Here is an 18,212-nt window from a genome sequence, read left to right on the forward strand (position 1 = left end):
TACACATTTAGATGTAAATATCTCTTTTCATTACATTTTCACTCAAGCAGGAGAAAATAGTGAAATTATTAGGTGCCATTTTCAACTGTGGATTAACACACATTTCAGTGCCTTAGCGAGTATTTATGGCAGCTGGATGGTGAATGTGGGATTGACTTAAAATAAACTATAGTTTTTGTCATAATGATGGAACATGTCGCTCAGTGCAATGCTGCCACTAACTGATGTGTTTTTAATAGTTTTTGGGGAACAATGAAGCTCTACAGCACAGAGGAACGAGCTGGATAATGTTTTTGCTTCATTGACAATACTTAGTAGGACAAATTCATTGTTGGAGTTTTTGTCTTTTCAGGAATTTTTTGGGGGGATTTCTTGTCAAAAATATAGAATATTTCCAATCATATCCTTTGAAGGAGCTATTTGTAAGTTTTGCTATTGCTACATAGCCACAGTTAGCATTAACAGCTGTTCACTTACCAGTCTAGATAAAAAACTTTATGAGTTCAGCATCAAACTTCATTCCTTTACTTCTTTATTTCTATCACTTCTTTTGTTCTGCGGAAGTTAGCATGCTAACCAGCTAGCCCAGGTCACTTTTGTCACTTTCTGATACCAAGTCACTGCAGCAGCCAGTCCCGTTCTGACGAGGTGGCGTGTTATAAATGCAAGGATAGCTGCAGCTCTTGACAAGACTGGTACATAAACCGCCGTTAATGCTAACATTGGCTATGTAGCAATAACAAAACTTGTGTAGTTGAGGAGATAAACTCACATTGTTTAGAGTCTGGCGTCACCTTCTCCATGAGAGCAATAAAGTTGAGCAGGAACTCAGTGTTGTTGTTGGACAGTTCCAGATCATTGCAGTACTCCCTGAGGAACAGACAAGGCATTTAAACTCAGATAAGGAAGGTGAAAACAAACATGTACATGCAATTTACACACTGCCTGCCTCATTTGGCCTCTATAAAGGGAAACACGACACAAAGTGGGGAAGCATCAGACCATACACAGGTTACTTGATGCTGTCATGTGCAGCATGCATGTCTTAAAGCTTTAATTCAAATCAGCAAAAACACCTGTCAGTCAAAACAAAGCGTGGATTGGAGAACAGAGAACAGGCAGCACAACAAAAAAGAGGTTTTTATCAGCGTGTTTCAGAATCAAGGTTGCTGCTGGAGGCTATGAGGGTTTGATAACAGGACAGCACATGCAAAGAGGATTTCAGTCTTTTTTTCTAGTTACACATTTTGTTGTCCAATATCCATTTTTCTTTTTTAACATCACATTGTACAACTGAACCAATAATCCTTATAAATATCTGTGTAATACAAACATGCAGCACCACAGTAGCAGCAGGCAAAGCAGATTTTATGTGTCTTTGGTACTTTATTGTAATGAGGGGTAACTTAGGAGAGACAGTGGGTGTAATAATAATAGTAATAAATAAATGTAATAATAAATAAATAATCATAAAACTATAATAAATTTTATATTTGTTCATAAAGAAATCCTGTTTGTTAGAATTACTCACAATAAGTAAAAACACCACTCAAAAATGAATAAACAAAGAATGAAAGAAACCAACAACTTACACACAGTGCAACTCAACATCACACAATCAACATAATTCAAGAAAGCAGATGATAGATATAAGATGCTGAGTGTGGAGCACAGGACAAAAAAAAAAAAAAAAAAAAAAAGTGCTTCAAAAGGTGTGAAGACAAGACCCAAAACTGATGACCATCAATGACAGCAAGCATTCACACACAGGGCTACCTGGGAGCAATGAATACATGTCCTTCAGACTCAAAACTGTTTGGCAGCAGTGATTCAAAATCTGCAACAGAAAGGGGAACATTATCCAGGAAGAGCAGTGGGCAGAGCAGTGGGGAGTTGTGGGTAAACAGCAGCTGTTCTTCAGAGGTGCAGGGACGCAGAAGGGAGTTTACCATAGCAACACTGAGGTATCATGGGAACACTAGCGTTAGCCAATATGGTGCCTAAAATGGAACCTGACTCTCAATGGACGACTGCTTTTTTTTTTTTTTCAGAAGCACTCACACCTTTTGTTTTTCTTTTTTTTTTGCCACTTTGTCAACAAACAATTTCTGATTCATTTGGTTTCAATCTAACATATTTTGGATGTCTGAGAACTGACTTGACCAGACGTGATGTGTCAGGAAGCAAGTTCTCAGACATTGATTGCCCACAGTGAGTGCTTTAAGATCAGGCAGGCATCAACATGGCCAACTATTGCAGGGGAGGTGGGTGAAGGTCCTGATGGAAGTGGTCACCCCTCAGACTGGCAGGTGAGAGGGCTCAGAGAGACACATAATCAGAGGAAATGCATTGCATTGTGAAGGGCATATTGAAGGGCAACTTCATTTCATCTATCATAGACAAAACACACAAAATATCAACCAACATTAAGGCCGCAACAGGTGAGTCTGCGATGAATCCAACATGTTGTTTTCTCATTATGTCATGACCTGCAACTCTGTATGGCAGAGGAGTGAAATGTTGACTTTTAAAGCTAAAATAGAGTGCCCAGGTAGTTTTCCGCCCACAATGCCGTGCACATCCAGGGTCAGGTTTAACTGAGGAAGTGTTGGGCCATCCCCCTGACCGTCTGAGGGGTGAGGAGGGAGGGAGACAAGCTGATGGAGACAGGGAGTACAGAGGGACGACACAGGAGTCAGGCGCTGCACCGAGCGGCACGCTGACACCTGACAACATGGGAAGACCTGGGTGGGCAGGACACAGCTCAGCCCTGTAGGGTCAGTCTGCAGGCTGCAACGCCTCCAGTTATAGACGAGATACTATGGCAGCTAACAATCATTAAGAAAGAGTTTAATTTGATATAGAGACCAATATATCTATTGTTGCATTAAAATATCCTGACCACAAGAAATGCTGATTTACTTTACTATAAGTTAATAGCAGTATTCAATGATATGGATGTCCTGATATGTTATTAAAGCTAAGGTGTGGCACTAGAAAATTAATATTTAAGATTAGTGTGTGTACAATTGTTAAAGCAAACAATTAGAAGTCTTTTACTGTATGTAGAGCTCAATATGCTCAGATCTGATCTGGCTAAACTAGAGTTTTTCTGTCAATACCTTAGTTCTAGTGCAAGAATTAGTTAAGACATTTATGAACTAATGACGCTGTAAGAAAAAGACAAAGAAAGAGAAAGACAGACAAAAGTGAAAGAGAACCAATGGCATAGAAAGAGAGAAAAAGAAGGTGAAAAAAGAGAGAAATATGGTCAAAGAACATGAGAAGAAAGTGAAAGAAAGAGACAGAGAGAAAGAGGGAGACAGAAGGCAGACAAAACCCATTTGGAGCTACCCACAGAAGGAAAAGGATAAGGAGGAGGGGTGGACAAAAGACAAGTTTTAACAGAGAACATGAATATCTGTCTTCCTTGAGTGCAGGAGGCTTTTTTTTTTTTTTTGCTTCTGGAGCAGCAGATACGTGGGGAGGAGGGTGAGGTTGAGGGACTGGAGGAGCCATCGTGAGAGATGTGGGATCTGAGCTGCAGCAAGAGGGTGAAGAGGAAGAGGAGGAGGGATAAAAGAAGGAAGAGGAGGGGGGGGGGCAAGCAGGCTGGGACAGGTGAGGGTAGGAGGGAGGGCAGCAGGAAGAGGTTCAGGACGAGAGGTGTGGGAAGGAGGAGGCAGCGGTAAGGAGTAGGAAGTAAAGGTAGGGAACGTGGACCAATATGGAGTATACTTGCCCTTGGTGTATGGCACTGTGTGGATCCATCAGAGAAGGAGTGAGCAAGAAAAGAAACAGGGGATCGGGTGGGAAGGGGGGGATCACAGACAATATTTTATTCAATTACTGTTTGAATAAAAATATTGTTTTCTTGAAATAAAGAAACCAATTTAAGTCAAACAAGACAAGAGAGAAAAAGAAATGAAGAGCAAACATCTTATTTGCAAGAGCAAACGGAAAACCAACAGAAGAAAGAAAAAACTGGGAGATCCAGGAAAGGAAAACAGTAAAGACAAAACCAGTAACTGTGAGAGATAATCATGGTGAAACAAAAAATAAATCAAATGAACTAGGAAAAGAGGGGAATAACAGGGTCTGGACAAATAAGGAATGAAAGAGACAACACGTGTCCCCATTCAGACCCACAAAAACCCAAACTCCCACATTTGACAAGCCCTTAACCCAGGCTGTGTGGGAGTTTATCTACTGAATGATTCCAAAGCTGAGAAACATCGCACACAATCCAACTAAAATAAATAAGTAAATAAAAACCACACACATAACAGAAGGAAGATTCCCAAAATCAATGAACTCATCATAAGGAGTGAAAAGCATGCATGTTTTCACAGTTTTTCAGAACATCAAATACTTTGAACACAGACGCTTCAGAATCATTACTTGGTGGAGAAGAGGCGAGAGCATTTGGCAAAAAAAATAATAGCACAAAGGTCACCATTATTTTCACCTGAGTAACACAGTAAAACCACAGCTTTCACCTTTCTGTCAGTTCAGTTATTTTTTTCTTCAGCCAGTGTGAAGAAAAAACATCACCGTTTTACAGCACAGCATGAAGACAGGAGGGAACAGGGGGCAGTAGAGGAGGCAGGAGGAGGGGGGGGGGGGACTCAGGTATGAGCCTGCCTATCAGAGAGCATAGAAAGAGGGGAGAAGGGAGGGGGAGAGGGGGGCGGAGCAGGTGGCTCCGCTCAGACACTCCCTACGATGATGTTGGAGACCCGGGACGAAGGACTGAATAAGAGCGTAAGGTCATATTTGAGAGAGAGAGGAGAAAAGAGTGGAAAGAGAGAGAGCAAATAAGAGAGAGACAGAGAGCGAAGGATGCTGGGTACTCGCGGGTACTTACACTGCACCTGAAGGATCTGGTCACTCAGGTTGGCCTTGATGTGGTTCTCACTATATGTGGGCAGTACCAACCCTAGACTGAGGTAATGAGGCAGACGCAGAAAATCAGGAATACACGTTGAATTCACATGTAAACACACACACACACACACAGCCATACTATAAACAGTCTTATTGCTATTTAATGTATCATATTTACTTTTGAAGTGAACAATTTTAACGTACCCCCCCTTTAAAATCTTGTTATTGCCGATCTCCAGTGGTCTAACCTCACCTTGTGCAGTGATGTTGAAGTGTACTCCAGGACACTCTGACATCACTGTTGGGTGTGGTTACAGGTGCAACAAAGCACACCTCTGACCACACCCAACCACCTGTCCACCTTTCACCCAGAGAGGGCAGCTTTATACTCTTTTTAAGGAACCCAGTGGAGTTTTTGACCACTAATAGTGCTGCAGAACTATGTTTTTTAGGCAGCTCTGTTATTTGTATTTATTTTTTTGTAAACCATACACACAAGTACACATTCCAGCCAATACACTAATCCACTGATCAACAGGTGGCAACATTGCTGCCAAAAATAGAGATAACTGCAAGCTAGCAAACACAAATGTTAATAATGCAGCTCACAAAATATTTATTCAAAATTGGCAGAGATACATTTTTTTTTTTTTTTTTTTTTATACCTCAAGGGTTCACTATGCTTTTGGTGAGATATAATGAATCCAGATGAACAGGAAAACTCCACAGGGGACCTTTAAGTATTTTATTAGCCTATGGGCTATTACCCACAGGGTGGGAAGTTTTTAAGGAAGTTCAAGTCCCCATAACATGGGACCTTTAAGTTGCATCCCAGATGGCCTCAAATGACACAGCCAGTCAGAATATGAGAATACACATCTGGCAGGGCCTCCTTGTCACCCTGCAGCGGGAAGGCTGGCATCTGGGTATTTGTCAGTGAAGCAACTGCATCTGGAACAAGTGCCCTCTGTCCATATCAAACATGCTTGATATTTATGTCACATCACTGAATTTATGGAATGAAGTAATGATAAACTTGCATTAACTGATTTTGGGGGTTTTGGGTGTAGCATAACAAGCTGTAAACACAATACTGACATATGATCACCTTTTAAAGTTGATATGACATGTTAACAAACAGTTTACACATCCAGTGGATACAAAGTAACAGTAGCATTCATTTGTATTCATTTGGAGTCGTGCTTCTGCCCAGTCAGTGAATGTAAGTCTGATATTCAATCTCCTTTTAGCTGTTGTGAAGTCTCCACCATCTCCTGAGGGAAATGTGTCTTAGCTCATGATGCTCCGCTACGTTCACCTGGCTAGTCTCTACCTTTGTCTCCCTGCTGTTTGGTGCTGAACAGGTAGTGTAGAGTCACTTTATCAGAGCGTTCACGCTAAAAACTGCTGCCAGCTGCAGCTAGAAAGGGCACTGATGAGAGCAGAGAGAGTGAACCAGAGCAGGTAGGTGCAGGCTGGAAAACCTAAACAATGAGCTGAAAAATGTTAGAAAGCTCTGTAGAGATGAATGGAACTGTGGAGTCTGTGAATGTGGGACAACAAGCAACACCTTTCACATTACACGTAGTTGTTTGTTCAATTGTCAATGGAAAAGTACAGATTAGAGCAGCTTTGGGTTTTGTTTCTGTTAAAGAGCAATAGCAGCTATGCCTTGTCATCATCATAGCCTAAGATCTACATCTGATCTACATATGCTTTACGTGACTAAATATTTACTCTTCTACCAAAGCCAGAAATTAAAGAGAGGAAAAAATGGAAATACATGTTCCATTTCTTAATCTGTGGAACTATACAAAGCTAAAATATAACTCAGTAAGGGGATTAATTGGAACAGATAAAAAATCAGGCTGTGACAGTATCTGGTTCAGACAGAGCCACATCTATAGTTGACTATCTATAATATAAAGCCAATTTAGACTTAAAAAAACATTAAATGTCAATTTTACAAGCAAAATCCTACTTACTGCCCTAAACTCTAAGGTAAAGGATAAATAAGAGTGCAAAGCTTTGGATGTCTGGCTTGGGTTATATTTAACTGTCACAACAGTGACATACGGATTCTTAAATACACTGGAAGTTCCCTTTGAGTTGAATATTGAAATATTGTGCAGAGAAAGCCTCATATGGACTCAGCCAGGACCAGGCACGCTGCCAGCAGATGTAATAAAGAAAACACACATCAGGCATTTGTAGGACTATTGAATATCATAAACTGTAATTTGCCGACTGTTGCCTGGAGGAAATGTCATTATGATGCAACCTCAAATGTTCAACCAAGTTTTGAGATGAATAAAGTGCGCAATTAATTTGTGCTTAGAGTCCTGTTGAGGATTTTTACGAGAAGAAAAACAGTTCTTTAATTTGGGTGATTCAGATTCAGATTCACGCAAATACAGGAGGCAAATGAGCAAGCTGCATTTATTCAGTGATAGGTTTAGTCTATTCCAAACACATGATAGTGACAGCTTCAGTTAACAAACTGGTGGTGGATAAGTAACAGGTGTCAACTGTAAATCCGAGGCTCGTGGCTCAAAATGAACACTAAAAAGTATCAAAGTTGGACTTCACTCACAGGCTCAAGGTGCACAATCTTTTGGTTTGAGGTCAGGTGATGATGACTGATTTGAAACCTACCTGTAATCTGTACCCTCCACAGGCGTCCATGTGTATGTCCGCATGGCCTCATCAATATACCTCTGCAACCACAAAGAGACTCTGGTAAGTAACTTTCACAACCTGGGCTCATGTCTCGTCCCATCATTGGAGGGAAACAACAGATCCTGATACGGAGCGATTCAGATTCATCACAGGAAGGTGCTACTTTGGATCATGATTGAATCTCATATATTGATGACTTGCCTCATCAACTGACTTAATGAGCGTCTTGATTTTCCTTTGCCCTGATTTGCCATCAATCATCTGTCGACGGATCTGAAAAGCGAGAGAGAGAGAGAGAGAGAGAGAGACAAAGAGAGATGCTTCAGCATGAGAAGGTGTATAAATACATACAAACACACAGAAAAACAAAAACAAGTGACAAATATTAAGAATGAATGTCATGAGTTTTGCCTATTGATGGTGTTTCAGAGATGTTCACTTACCTCCTCCTTGTTGCTGTCCTCCAGCTCTGCGTCCAGAAAGTCCAGAGTGACGGGCTCCCTAAAGTTAATGATCTGAAGAGAGAGAGAAAAAGCAGGGGAAGGTGGAGGGGGAGGCTCACATCAGTCAGCAGCAAATAGCATCCAACTTAAGCTTCAGTCAGGAGCAGCAGACTCATTATACAGAGCGTGAGGTTAACAGTGGGACCAACCTTAGGTCGCAGGTTGGGATGCAGCAGTACGTAGCCATTTGGATCGATGGCAAAAGTGTAACCATTGGCTCCAAGCTACACAGAAAAAAATGGTAAATGAAAATGTGATTCAATAATCATCAACATGAAAGTGATATGAGGGTCATACTGAGTGCACAGCATGCTCACTCTGTAAGTAGGAGTTTTCTTTTTGATTTCGTTGATTGCGATATCCACTCCCATAACTCCCAGGATGAGCTGGTTCTGTATGAAAAACACATAAAGCAATTATTAGCATTTCATCCACAACCCCTGCTGACATGAGAGAATCACATAGAGCTGGTAGCTGTGCTGTGAGACTGCTTAAAAACATCTCTGTGCCATCTTTTGACTTATCATCATTTTGTGTGCAATCTGATTAGTCCATATTTTCACAGTCTATCTTAAACTGAGTCGCTTTGCAGCAGCGTCACTGCTTTAAGCCTGTGTGATAAGCTCAGAGTAAATACTTTGGTCATGGGCACTGGAAGCTGGATGCATCTGTGCTCTGCGGATGATAGTAGATACTACAGATGGGTGGTTGTGATGTCTGCTATCACCTCAGGGGGGAGGTGTTGCCTAGAACAGCAGTATCTGTGTGGGTGCCATTTCAAATGACTGATGATGGTCAACAACATAACAGAGGTGCAAAATAAAAGCTGAAATCATCCTGCTACTCATGTCTCTGTTTGAATAACCTCATACATGTGTAGACTTAACCACCTGAATGACAGTAAAAATATTGTTCTTACATAATAACAATAAAGGTCAAGTGCAAAGCATGAGCTGAGGTATAAGTCATATAGTTTGCTTGCTTGTAAAAGTGTGGCTATTTGAGGCTTTTAAGTGTTGTTTTTACCTGAGAGCTCGTCGTATCAGCAGTGAGGTTGAAGACTGGCATTGTCCCAGTGATGACAAGGCCCAAACCCTAATAAAACATATCAGAAATCCAACTGATCCAGTGTCTTCAAACATTCAAACATTACATATTGCATGATTAAAAATCCAAACCAATAAACACAAGCAAATAAATCTACAGAAATTTAAATTCACTAAGAAAAGAGGAAAACTAACAGTGATATAAAAATGATTAGATTCAAAATGGTTGTGACACCAAGTTCATGACCTGACTTTGCCCAATTATCTTTAACAAACAAAAGCAGCAGAGGGAGTGAATGATTAAACACAGAATTAGTTGCATAAGTTTGCAGAAGAAAGATCTGGATCTTGAATCTTATAGGTTAGTTTAAAGGTTGATGAAATAAAATGTTCTGTCTCCATAAGTTCTCTCTCACCAGAGCGTCCTGGTAGACGTTTGTCCACTGCACCTGCTTGGCTTTAGGCCCAGCCAGCACCATGGGACGACCCAAGACATCCAGGTACTCCTGCAACAGCAAAAACACACACACACAAGTGTGACGGCACAAAATAAACCCTCCTGATCAAACAGACGTTTACAGTGCTTGTCATGTACAGATATTAAAAGCAGAGAGCTGGAAGAGCCACCCAATGTTCATCTCTCATAAAACTATAAGACCCTGACCGGCCTCCTCTCTGTCACCACATAAACCAGTGGGCCACCAGCACTATCCCGGCCCTGCCTGGCCATAAAGCCTCCAGTCCTGATCCACTCAAGGCCGTTTTTCATCATTATGAAGGAGCTATTAAAAACACATTAAGGGTGTCAATGGCACGACGTGCAAACAGGCCTTTCTCCCAGAGGCTCTACTGTCAGCACTGGCACTGTGATGTCCCGCAGCGATTGTGAATAGAGGTGAGGGGTTAAGTCTACTAGTAATACATCATATTCACTATATTCTTTTGTCGTAAGGAGCCACCTCGTACAAAAGCTGAGATGTCTTTTTTGTAAAGAACCTATTGATCCATGTCATTTTGGAGATGGTGTGTAATTGGTAAAATTATTGAGTGCGTGACCTCATGACACACGAAGCAACCGAACAGTTTGGGGAAAAAAAAATAAAAATCTTCCAGGAACAGGACAGTTGAGTTTTTAGTGTCTTGTTGCAACGACCAAAGACAGAAAAATTATTCTGTAACTGAAGTGACTGTGTATACATCTACCAATAATATCTCATTCAACAGTCAAGTGAATTATAACCCTGAATGTATATATTTATATATCAACACAATATATTCAAATATAAAAACAGAGCAAGCAAAAAAGCAGGAGCCCTCCCTGGGTTACATTTTAATTTCATGAAACATTAGCAGTTCTTACATGATGACATACATTTTGCAGTGAAAAGGGAAATTTTATTGCAAATTTCTGACCCTTGCCACCACCCTTTGTGTATCCATCCTCAATGTACAAAAGGGGCGCCCTGTGTAAGCGCACAACGATTTCAGTATTACGCTTTTGACCGTTTGTTTTTCATCGCCTGAACAGTGAGGTGCTGACAGGCGTAACCTATTCTATTATTAGCTCAATAAAAGTCCGGTTTAACGCGCCACAGGGAGATATTCCATCAGGACAATGACAGCCAGACCTTTTCACGGGATATAGGGGAAATTTTCCGCCTGGCTAGAACAATCTAGGAAACATAAAAAGTCAGCAACCGCAGATGTGTGGCCCAAAAGGAGACAGAGCCATATAGACTCCAGCAGCCTCTCTGCGTGTTGATTAAATGCTATTGTCTCCCTGGGTATTGTAACAACCACAACTGCAGAAAGTAAACTCATCAGTACGTTCACTGTAAAGACAAAACATCCTGACTAATGCCTGCCCTTTTACTGTTGCTCCACTGAGACGCTATACAAAGAAGCCAGAATGGATGAAATAAGTCACAAAAACAATGAAATTTCACTCACAGGTAACCTTGAGGAAGCACAAACTATAGTTGCATTTATTTTCAAAACTATTCCACTCTTCCCACGTAATTGTATGACTCAGGAAAAAATGAATAATAATATTTTTGCCATCTGCGATCCATCCGTCATTTGAATGTTGTCATCTCAGTCAAGTGAGACTATGTGATGAGTGTGTGATGTTGAAGGGCAGAGTATGGTTAAATAACATAAGGCCCCAGTGTGTCTTCTGGGCCTATACAGAGAGCTGTAGTCACCCACTTTCAGAAAACCTATTAGAGTAAGTGGCAGTTCTCAGAATATAAATATGCCACAGTTAATGGAACAGCTGACAGTCTATTCTGGGGCCTGATCGCTCACCGGGGTTGTGGGGGTTGTGGGGGGTGGGGTGGTGGGGGGTGGGGTTGGGGGTGTGTGTGTGGGGGGGGGTGGTGGTTGTGCAGTAGCTCCCCCACCTCCCAGCAACTGAGTCAATTTCTACAGCTGGAATGAGGTTATCCCAAGGGCCTCTAGAAGCTTATAGTGCCTCAAGCGAGTGTGATGGGGGTGGATGGGCCCTGGGTGTGTGAGGAACCAGAGGCATGTCTGACAGACAGAGAGGAAGACAGGGAAACAGAGATAGCAAGAGAAAAAGAGATCTGAAAGTCTTTAGATTAGAGCTTCAAAAAAAAAAAGAAAAAAAAAAAAAGAAAAACATTCTCACAGAATACCGCAACCATGTTTGTTATCACTCCATCTCCACCTCTGTCACCTCGTTTCTTTAGTCATCCAGCTGTGCCATCTTCTGTCCCTTTGTTATGGTATACTCAAAGATATCTACAATCTGTATAATTAACATCAAAGCAAGCTTGAAGAAAGAACAGACTAGCTTTTTGCTTGAAATCGACGTTTTTGTGGATTCATAAAGGTGTATTCAGAGGCTTATACATACTGTATATATCTTACCTGGGTGTTGATTCTGATGGCTCCAATCGATGGAATTTCAAAGTAGTAACCTGAAGATTAAGAAGAGAGAATCAATACAGTATCCCAGCAGAAAGCTTGCGTCCACTCTGCTTCATGGTGCATGCTGTGTCGTGCTTTTTCTCAGAGCTTTACCATTTCAGAGTTAAAACATTCACAGTGTGTACAAAAGTGATCCATTCGTAGATTGGCGTCTAATCTCTTCTGTGTTATTAGGTACATGTGATGCCATCATTTCCAGCCAGACAGGCATGGTGGAGCTTGTGGCCATTGACCTCTCCACACTCACGGTTGTTCTGTAGGATGTAAATGTGGAGGCTCCTTGGGACTACTCAGCCCCAGGCTCTGCTGCTGCTGATTAGGAATGGAGGAGAGTGACCGACTGGGTCAATAACCACGCCGCTCCCCAAGTTATTAAAGCCATGAGTGTGTATACAAAGAGCCGCGAAATGGAGACGGCATCCCCTGAATGTTAAAAGGCAGAGATGACTCTCATTATTTTGATGCATTATGCACTTTGCTACAGTGGTCTGTGTCAAGATTTGCCTTCTCTGTCTCACTCATTTGCACATGTGAGCGTGCAGACACTGCACACACACGTGCACAGGCATACACATCTCTGCACATGCAGTCACAGGGTGCAGCTATTTGTTAGGGAGCAGCCGTTCGTCCCAGTGCTTTTGGCTGTGTGCCAGAGAGGTGGCATCTGTCCTGGTAGGGCAGAGCTCGGCGAGAGGTGAAGAGAGGAGAATACAGGCAGTAACTAAAGAGTAAGAATGTAATACGGCTTTTGCCTGTGCTGTGCACCTTAACAACAGCGATCTGCTGCGTGAGGGGCAATTATGATTGTAATCGACAACAAGTTTTCTCTGTGACTCTCATTTACATAATGGATTAGCACGATTAGAAGTCAGTTTTCCTCAAACATCATCCTCAGATTTCTGAAGTCATATGTGTCTGTTTTGAGACAATTATAAGAGAAAACTCTGGATTTTTGGTGCAGTCCAACAAATATTGATTGTGTGAAGCTTTTTAACTAAATGTGGGTTAACTCTAAAGTGTACTTTAGTGCTTTCTGCATAAAGTCGTTTTTATGCTGGTCAAGTGTAATGTAGACATGCTGTGTCAAGTATGAGTATGCATTTTCATCTTATGTAGACCAGCATGCACTACTTTCTATTTATATTCAGTTTTCTTGTCAATACTTGTTTGAGACAATGTATAAACTGTCAAAAGTTTACTCAGTGAAGTTGTATAACTAATTTCATGGTGTAACTGATATGTTTGAGGATTTTATGCCCAGTTTTGGATTAAAAGCACCACTTTTCTGGAAGTATTAGGATCACCAATGCAGTAGATCATATTTGCTGGTTATTTATCCTCCATTTCACCTTTTTTTTTTTTTTTGAGGATAACTCTCCTTTCTGTTTTGGATTTTGTTACACTGTTCGAGAGCATGGATAAATGGTTTCATTGTCCTCAGAGTCAAAGAGAGGTTACTTTCTTCTTAAGATGGGCTTGCAGCTCAAGCGAGACAACAGCTAGCATCTCCGAGTGGCCTAGTTGTGGGTGTTTGTGCTTCTGTGTGTGTGTGTGTGTGTGTGTGTGTGTGTGTGTGTGTCACGGGTGAAGGGTTAGGGCCTGTGGAGGTGTCAGGGAGCTGGCTCTGTTAGAGTGAGATACCAAAGAGTAATAAGTACTGGAGATATGAGAGGACAGCTCCATTGAGGCTGGTGTGTCAACACCATTGTCTTATGTTGGCATAGACTTTATTACCATGGTAATCACTAAAGTCACGAGCAGCAGAGAGCATGTTGGCACAGAGGCGTAATCCTGGACTTTCCCCAGCCTGACAGGGAGATGGCACAGTAATCATTCTGCTACCAGACTCCTCCTGCTAATTAATAACAACTTCTGGGGAGATACTTCTGAAGCACTTGGCTCCAGTGGCAATAAGCTAATCAGCAGCAGCAGTTAGCCGAGGCTTCACATAGACAGCTAAAGGCCTCATAAAGGAGCAGCCTCAGATAAAATGCAACACTGAGAAACTATATTAAATCAACCCACAACAGAGACGAGGAGAAGTGGGTTATGGATTAAAAAATAAACAGTGTTAAAACTGAGCAAAGCAACAACAGTCTGAGTTAGGCTGGGCTAAAATGAGTTGAGTCAAGATGAGAATCACTGAGACAATGTTGCTAACAGGAAGAGCTGCTGAGTCATATGGGTTGTCAGACTGTTGATCAGAGGCAGGGCTGCCTGCTTGTTGGATTATTTAAGGGACTGTAGCGGCTTTAGATGAATACAATATTGATTTGAGCATCACATGCAGTAAGACAGACACCTGGATAAATGTTAATATTGGTGGGTTTGTAATGGTGCAGGCAGGTTTAAATATTTCAATTTATTTCCCTTATTTTAAAAGTTTCAAGCCTGCTGACCTGGATGTGATCAGAAGTGGGCTGTTTGTTCCATGTGTAACCCACCCAACAGTGATGTCATACTGTCCTGCAGTACATCTATACATCACTTCACCCTTTGACCATAAACAGGATAATGAGGTACAGACTGGACAGATTTATTTATCTACTTCTTTATGGTCATGGAAAGGGGCACCTTCTCTTGACTGTCAACTGCAATACAGTAATCTAAACTTCTTTTTTCTATATAGTGAACAGTCAATTGAGATTTTAGACACGTATTATTTATCGTCATCATTTTGTGTCATCACTGAAAGGTGTTGTGTTGTTCAGCTGTTATGTTTACGTACATACACTGTGGGATTGTTAACAGAGAGTAGAGAACATGTCATGGACACATTTTGTTCCATCGTGGGAATTTCTGAGGGCACTATATTGTGCATACATTTCCCACTCAGAATTCAGACAGTCAAATAAAACGCATGGAGGGTAAATAAACACATAAAGGTAAATAAATACATCAGGGTAAATAAATAAATTGTTGGGGGTGGTTCCTTTAATGTCACCACACACGATATTGTTCAAGAACATGCAATTGATCATTTTAGTATGATGCGACCAGAATTACCACGTTGCAGTTGTATGCCTATGCCACTCAGACTACTTTCAGATTACATTCCTGTTAATCCAGAATGTAAAATATTAACCATTTGTTTGAAATGTTGTTATAACTGCTGTATGAACTCTTGAGTGAAGTTAAAACATGTTTTATGCAGTCACAGTGACCTTAATAATAATAATAATAATAATAATAATAATAATACATTTTATTGATGAGACGTCCAGGGACATTTTACAAAGCGAATAAAACATTCAGAGGCATAAAACACAGACAAGATAAAACGATATATGAATAAATGAAAAAAAAAAAGATATGAATATGCATACATATATACCTTGACCTTTGACCTTTGACCACCAAAATCTAATCAATTCATCCTTGAGTCCAATGTTTGTGCCAAATTTGATCAAAATCACTAAAGGCATTACTGAGATATCGCATTCACAAGAATGGGATGGAATCAGAAAACATAATGCCTCCAGCCCCGGCTGTCTCTGGCGCAAAGGCATAAAAATGTGTTAATTTATTAAATCAGTTCATCACCTCTTCTATCTCCCTTACATGTTTTACATACAAACACGCTTCAGTGGAAATCTCTCATCCACTTACCTTTATTGGCACAAGCTATCCACTGCAAAGGTGTGACATCATAATTATGTTGGCCAACAGAGAAGGTGAACACACGAACCTGAACAGAGAGAAAGAGAAATGCAGAGACACAGAGAGGACAAAGGAGACAAGTCATTTGAAGGAAATGCAAGAATATTACAGATAGAGGTAAAACAAGCTTCTGCAGAGACAGCTACTAGAGCGAAACCGCACCCCACAAACCTCCTTCTGAACGGCAGTACATTCACTGTCATATGACAACTACGATGCACAAACCTTGACTATGATTATATTAGCCTCCCAGTCACCTCACACAACTGTCTCCAACGCAAGACTGCAGTGAGAGAGTTGTCAAACTGCAGATTATTCCTGTATGACAGCAGCCGTCATGAGGGAACTCGATAGTAATGGATATCAGAATAAATATTGGTGGGGCTGTGAAATGGGGGAAAGGAGGGGTGACAGTGACAACAAGAACAGGAACAAAGACACAAGCTCAGTATCTATTGGCTGTAATTTTCATAGGCTCTGATGATAAAGTGGCTAATTAGTCAGCAGGTCAGAGCTGTTAACACCAGCAGCCAAACAACAAAAGAGACAGAAGAGGAGAGAGGGAAAGAGAAACAGACGAAGGGGGACAAAGTTGAAGACTAAAAGAGATGAATCACGAGAGGAAAAAGCCTGAATCAGAACAGCCAAAATGGAAGTGAAGAAAGCTTGGAGAGGACATTATGTGCACAGATTGGAGTGCTTGGCATGTCTGACAGCCTAACTAACACAACCGCCTGTGCTATAATGAGACAATGTCAGCAGAAAACGGTGGGAGACAGGGAGAGAAAAGGACCTGCTAAGACAGTTTCTGGACATGCATGATCTCTTGGACTGGCAGAGCGAGTAGATGACTAGATAACAGCCTTATGGGGACCGACTCACTGTTTTGTTGGGCCAGTTGTACTTCTCAAAGATTTCTTGTGCACGATCCTCTCCGCCATCTGTAAACATCATTATCATCTTATTGCAGTTGGCCCGCGGGGCACTGCTTTCCTGTGGCACATGAAGAGAGAAGAAGGAGGAGAGAGAAGAGCAATGAGAGGGAAAGAAGAGAAGACAGGGGAGTTAGAGAAAAGAATAAAAGGGGAAGGTGGTCAGGCTAGAACATCATTCAAAACAGTGTGCTACTGTGGTTGTGTCAGAGAAACAATACAAAGTTTTACATAGATATGATTGTGACACTTTAACCCCACTATTTAGCAGTACATATACATAATAAATGGTTTATAACACATTATAAGGTAGTTGTAATTAGATATCTGTTAATTTATTTATCAGCAACGTAAACCCCTCCTGTGGACATGCTGGTGTATAAACAGATGATGAATGACAATATCCTAAAACAGGTAAAGAGTTAAAGTGTTCCTGGTATTTGGTCAGTCCATCAAGACTCCATAGGATAAAAGTGACAAAGGATCATTTATGCTTGAAATTCATAATGGTAGTAGGAGCTTCCTTGCATTGTATATTGGAAGGTACATTGATCAGACCATTCTTGATTATTGGTTATAGCTTCTGGAGTTATTATTTTAGGGAACTGGCAAAAAGCTGCTATTTTAAAAGATAGCACAGATGCAACGGTACTGTAAGGTCAGTATGTTTGTAGATTCACTTCATATATCCCGCCTCAGAATAAAATGTAGTTTGTAAGATGGGACCTCCTCATGGGTCCTTTTATGGGACCAACTGGCAGTGCCTGTTTAGACTCCAGTCATTGCTGAAAATCTCCATTCATAGCACTGTTTTCCTTTAAATCTTATTACATTGCGGACTCTGTCTTTCACATTTGTTTCTGCTCTTCAAATTTATTTTTATATTTATTATTATTCATCTATTTTTTTCTTTCAACACCATATCTTTTAGTGGTGTCTACTCCTGCAAGCTTGAAATGATGGAAAACTTTACTGAATAGTATGTGACAAAACTTTCTTTAAAATTACTCAACACTTAAATGAGAAAATAATGTAGTGTTCCTTATGTTAACAAATGTGTGTGATTGTGTTTTAATTTAATATTGTTGATTTAACCTGGGAAATTTCAGGTGTGGCATGGAGAGGTTATAGATTCTTTCTTGGAATGCTGCTAATTTATTAACGTATTAATTAACATCTATCTACTAATACATCATACAATCATCAGATAGAAGGCAGGGATTAGTGCTGGAAATCTATTCACCTCCCTATCAAAGTAAAAATACTATTCTTTTGTCCAAATATAAATATTTTTAGGTGCAGTGGAACCATCTAATCCACTCTTTGCTTTCATTCTTTGCTTTTCATCTGCATTTACAAATTTCCCAGTTGGGAGGCACGCGCTTCCTCATATTATCATAATTTTAGGATTTCATTGGAAATATATAACATTATTCTAGCGTTAAATTTGATTGTGTCAGAAGCACTTTCACAAGCATTCCAGCACTATATGCTCACAGCCAGGCACCAGTGTTTAGCATTCAGTTTTCATACAAACCCACCACCCCCCTGTC

The 18,212-nt window shown here is 40.8% G+C and overlaps 1 protein-coding gene across 5 annotated transcripts in view; it reads right to left on the bottom strand.

Annotated features, from left to right (window-relative positions):
- cacna2d2a (calcium channel, voltage-dependent, alpha 2/delta subunit 2a) overlaps positions 1 to 18,212 on the bottom strand; it is a 191,069-nt gene that overhangs the window by 8,460 nt on the left and 164,397 nt on the right. For all 5 annotated transcript variants that reach the window (XM_071495602.1, XM_071495601.1, XM_071495600.1 and 2 more), the window contains 13 exons: positions 16,610 to 16,720; positions 15,677 to 15,755; positions 12,008 to 12,057; positions 9,532 to 9,621; positions 9,096 to 9,164; positions 8,387 to 8,461; positions 8,219 to 8,293; positions 8,010 to 8,081; positions 7,768 to 7,839; positions 7,543 to 7,604; positions 4,868 to 4,944; positions 1,777 to 1,837; positions 773 to 870 (listed from right to left, as the gene is read on the bottom strand). In XM_071495602.1, the coding sequence (XP_071351703.1) occupies positions 773 to 870; positions 1,777 to 1,837; positions 4,868 to 4,944; positions 7,543 to 7,604; positions 7,768 to 7,839; positions 8,010 to 8,081; positions 8,219 to 8,293; positions 8,387 to 8,461; positions 9,096 to 9,164; positions 9,532 to 9,621; positions 12,008 to 12,057; positions 15,677 to 15,755; positions 16,610 to 16,720 (991 nt within the window). The remainder of the gene's footprint in view (positions 1 to 772; positions 871 to 1,776; positions 1,838 to 4,867; positions 4,945 to 7,542; positions 7,605 to 7,767; positions 7,840 to 8,009; positions 8,082 to 8,218; positions 8,294 to 8,386; positions 8,462 to 9,095; positions 9,165 to 9,531; positions 9,622 to 12,007; positions 12,058 to 15,676; positions 15,756 to 16,609; positions 16,721 to 18,212) is intronic.

Source organism: Trachinotus anak, unplaced genomic scaffold (genome assembly GCF_046630095.1).
Source record: "Trachinotus anak isolate AG129_WGS33_773 ecotype Australia unplaced genomic scaffold, CSIRO_AGI_Tana_v1 ptg000013l, whole genome shotgun sequence".
In the NCBI taxonomy this organism is placed as follows: domain Eukaryota; kingdom Metazoa; phylum Chordata; class Actinopteri; order Carangiformes; family Carangidae; genus Trachinotus; species Trachinotus anak.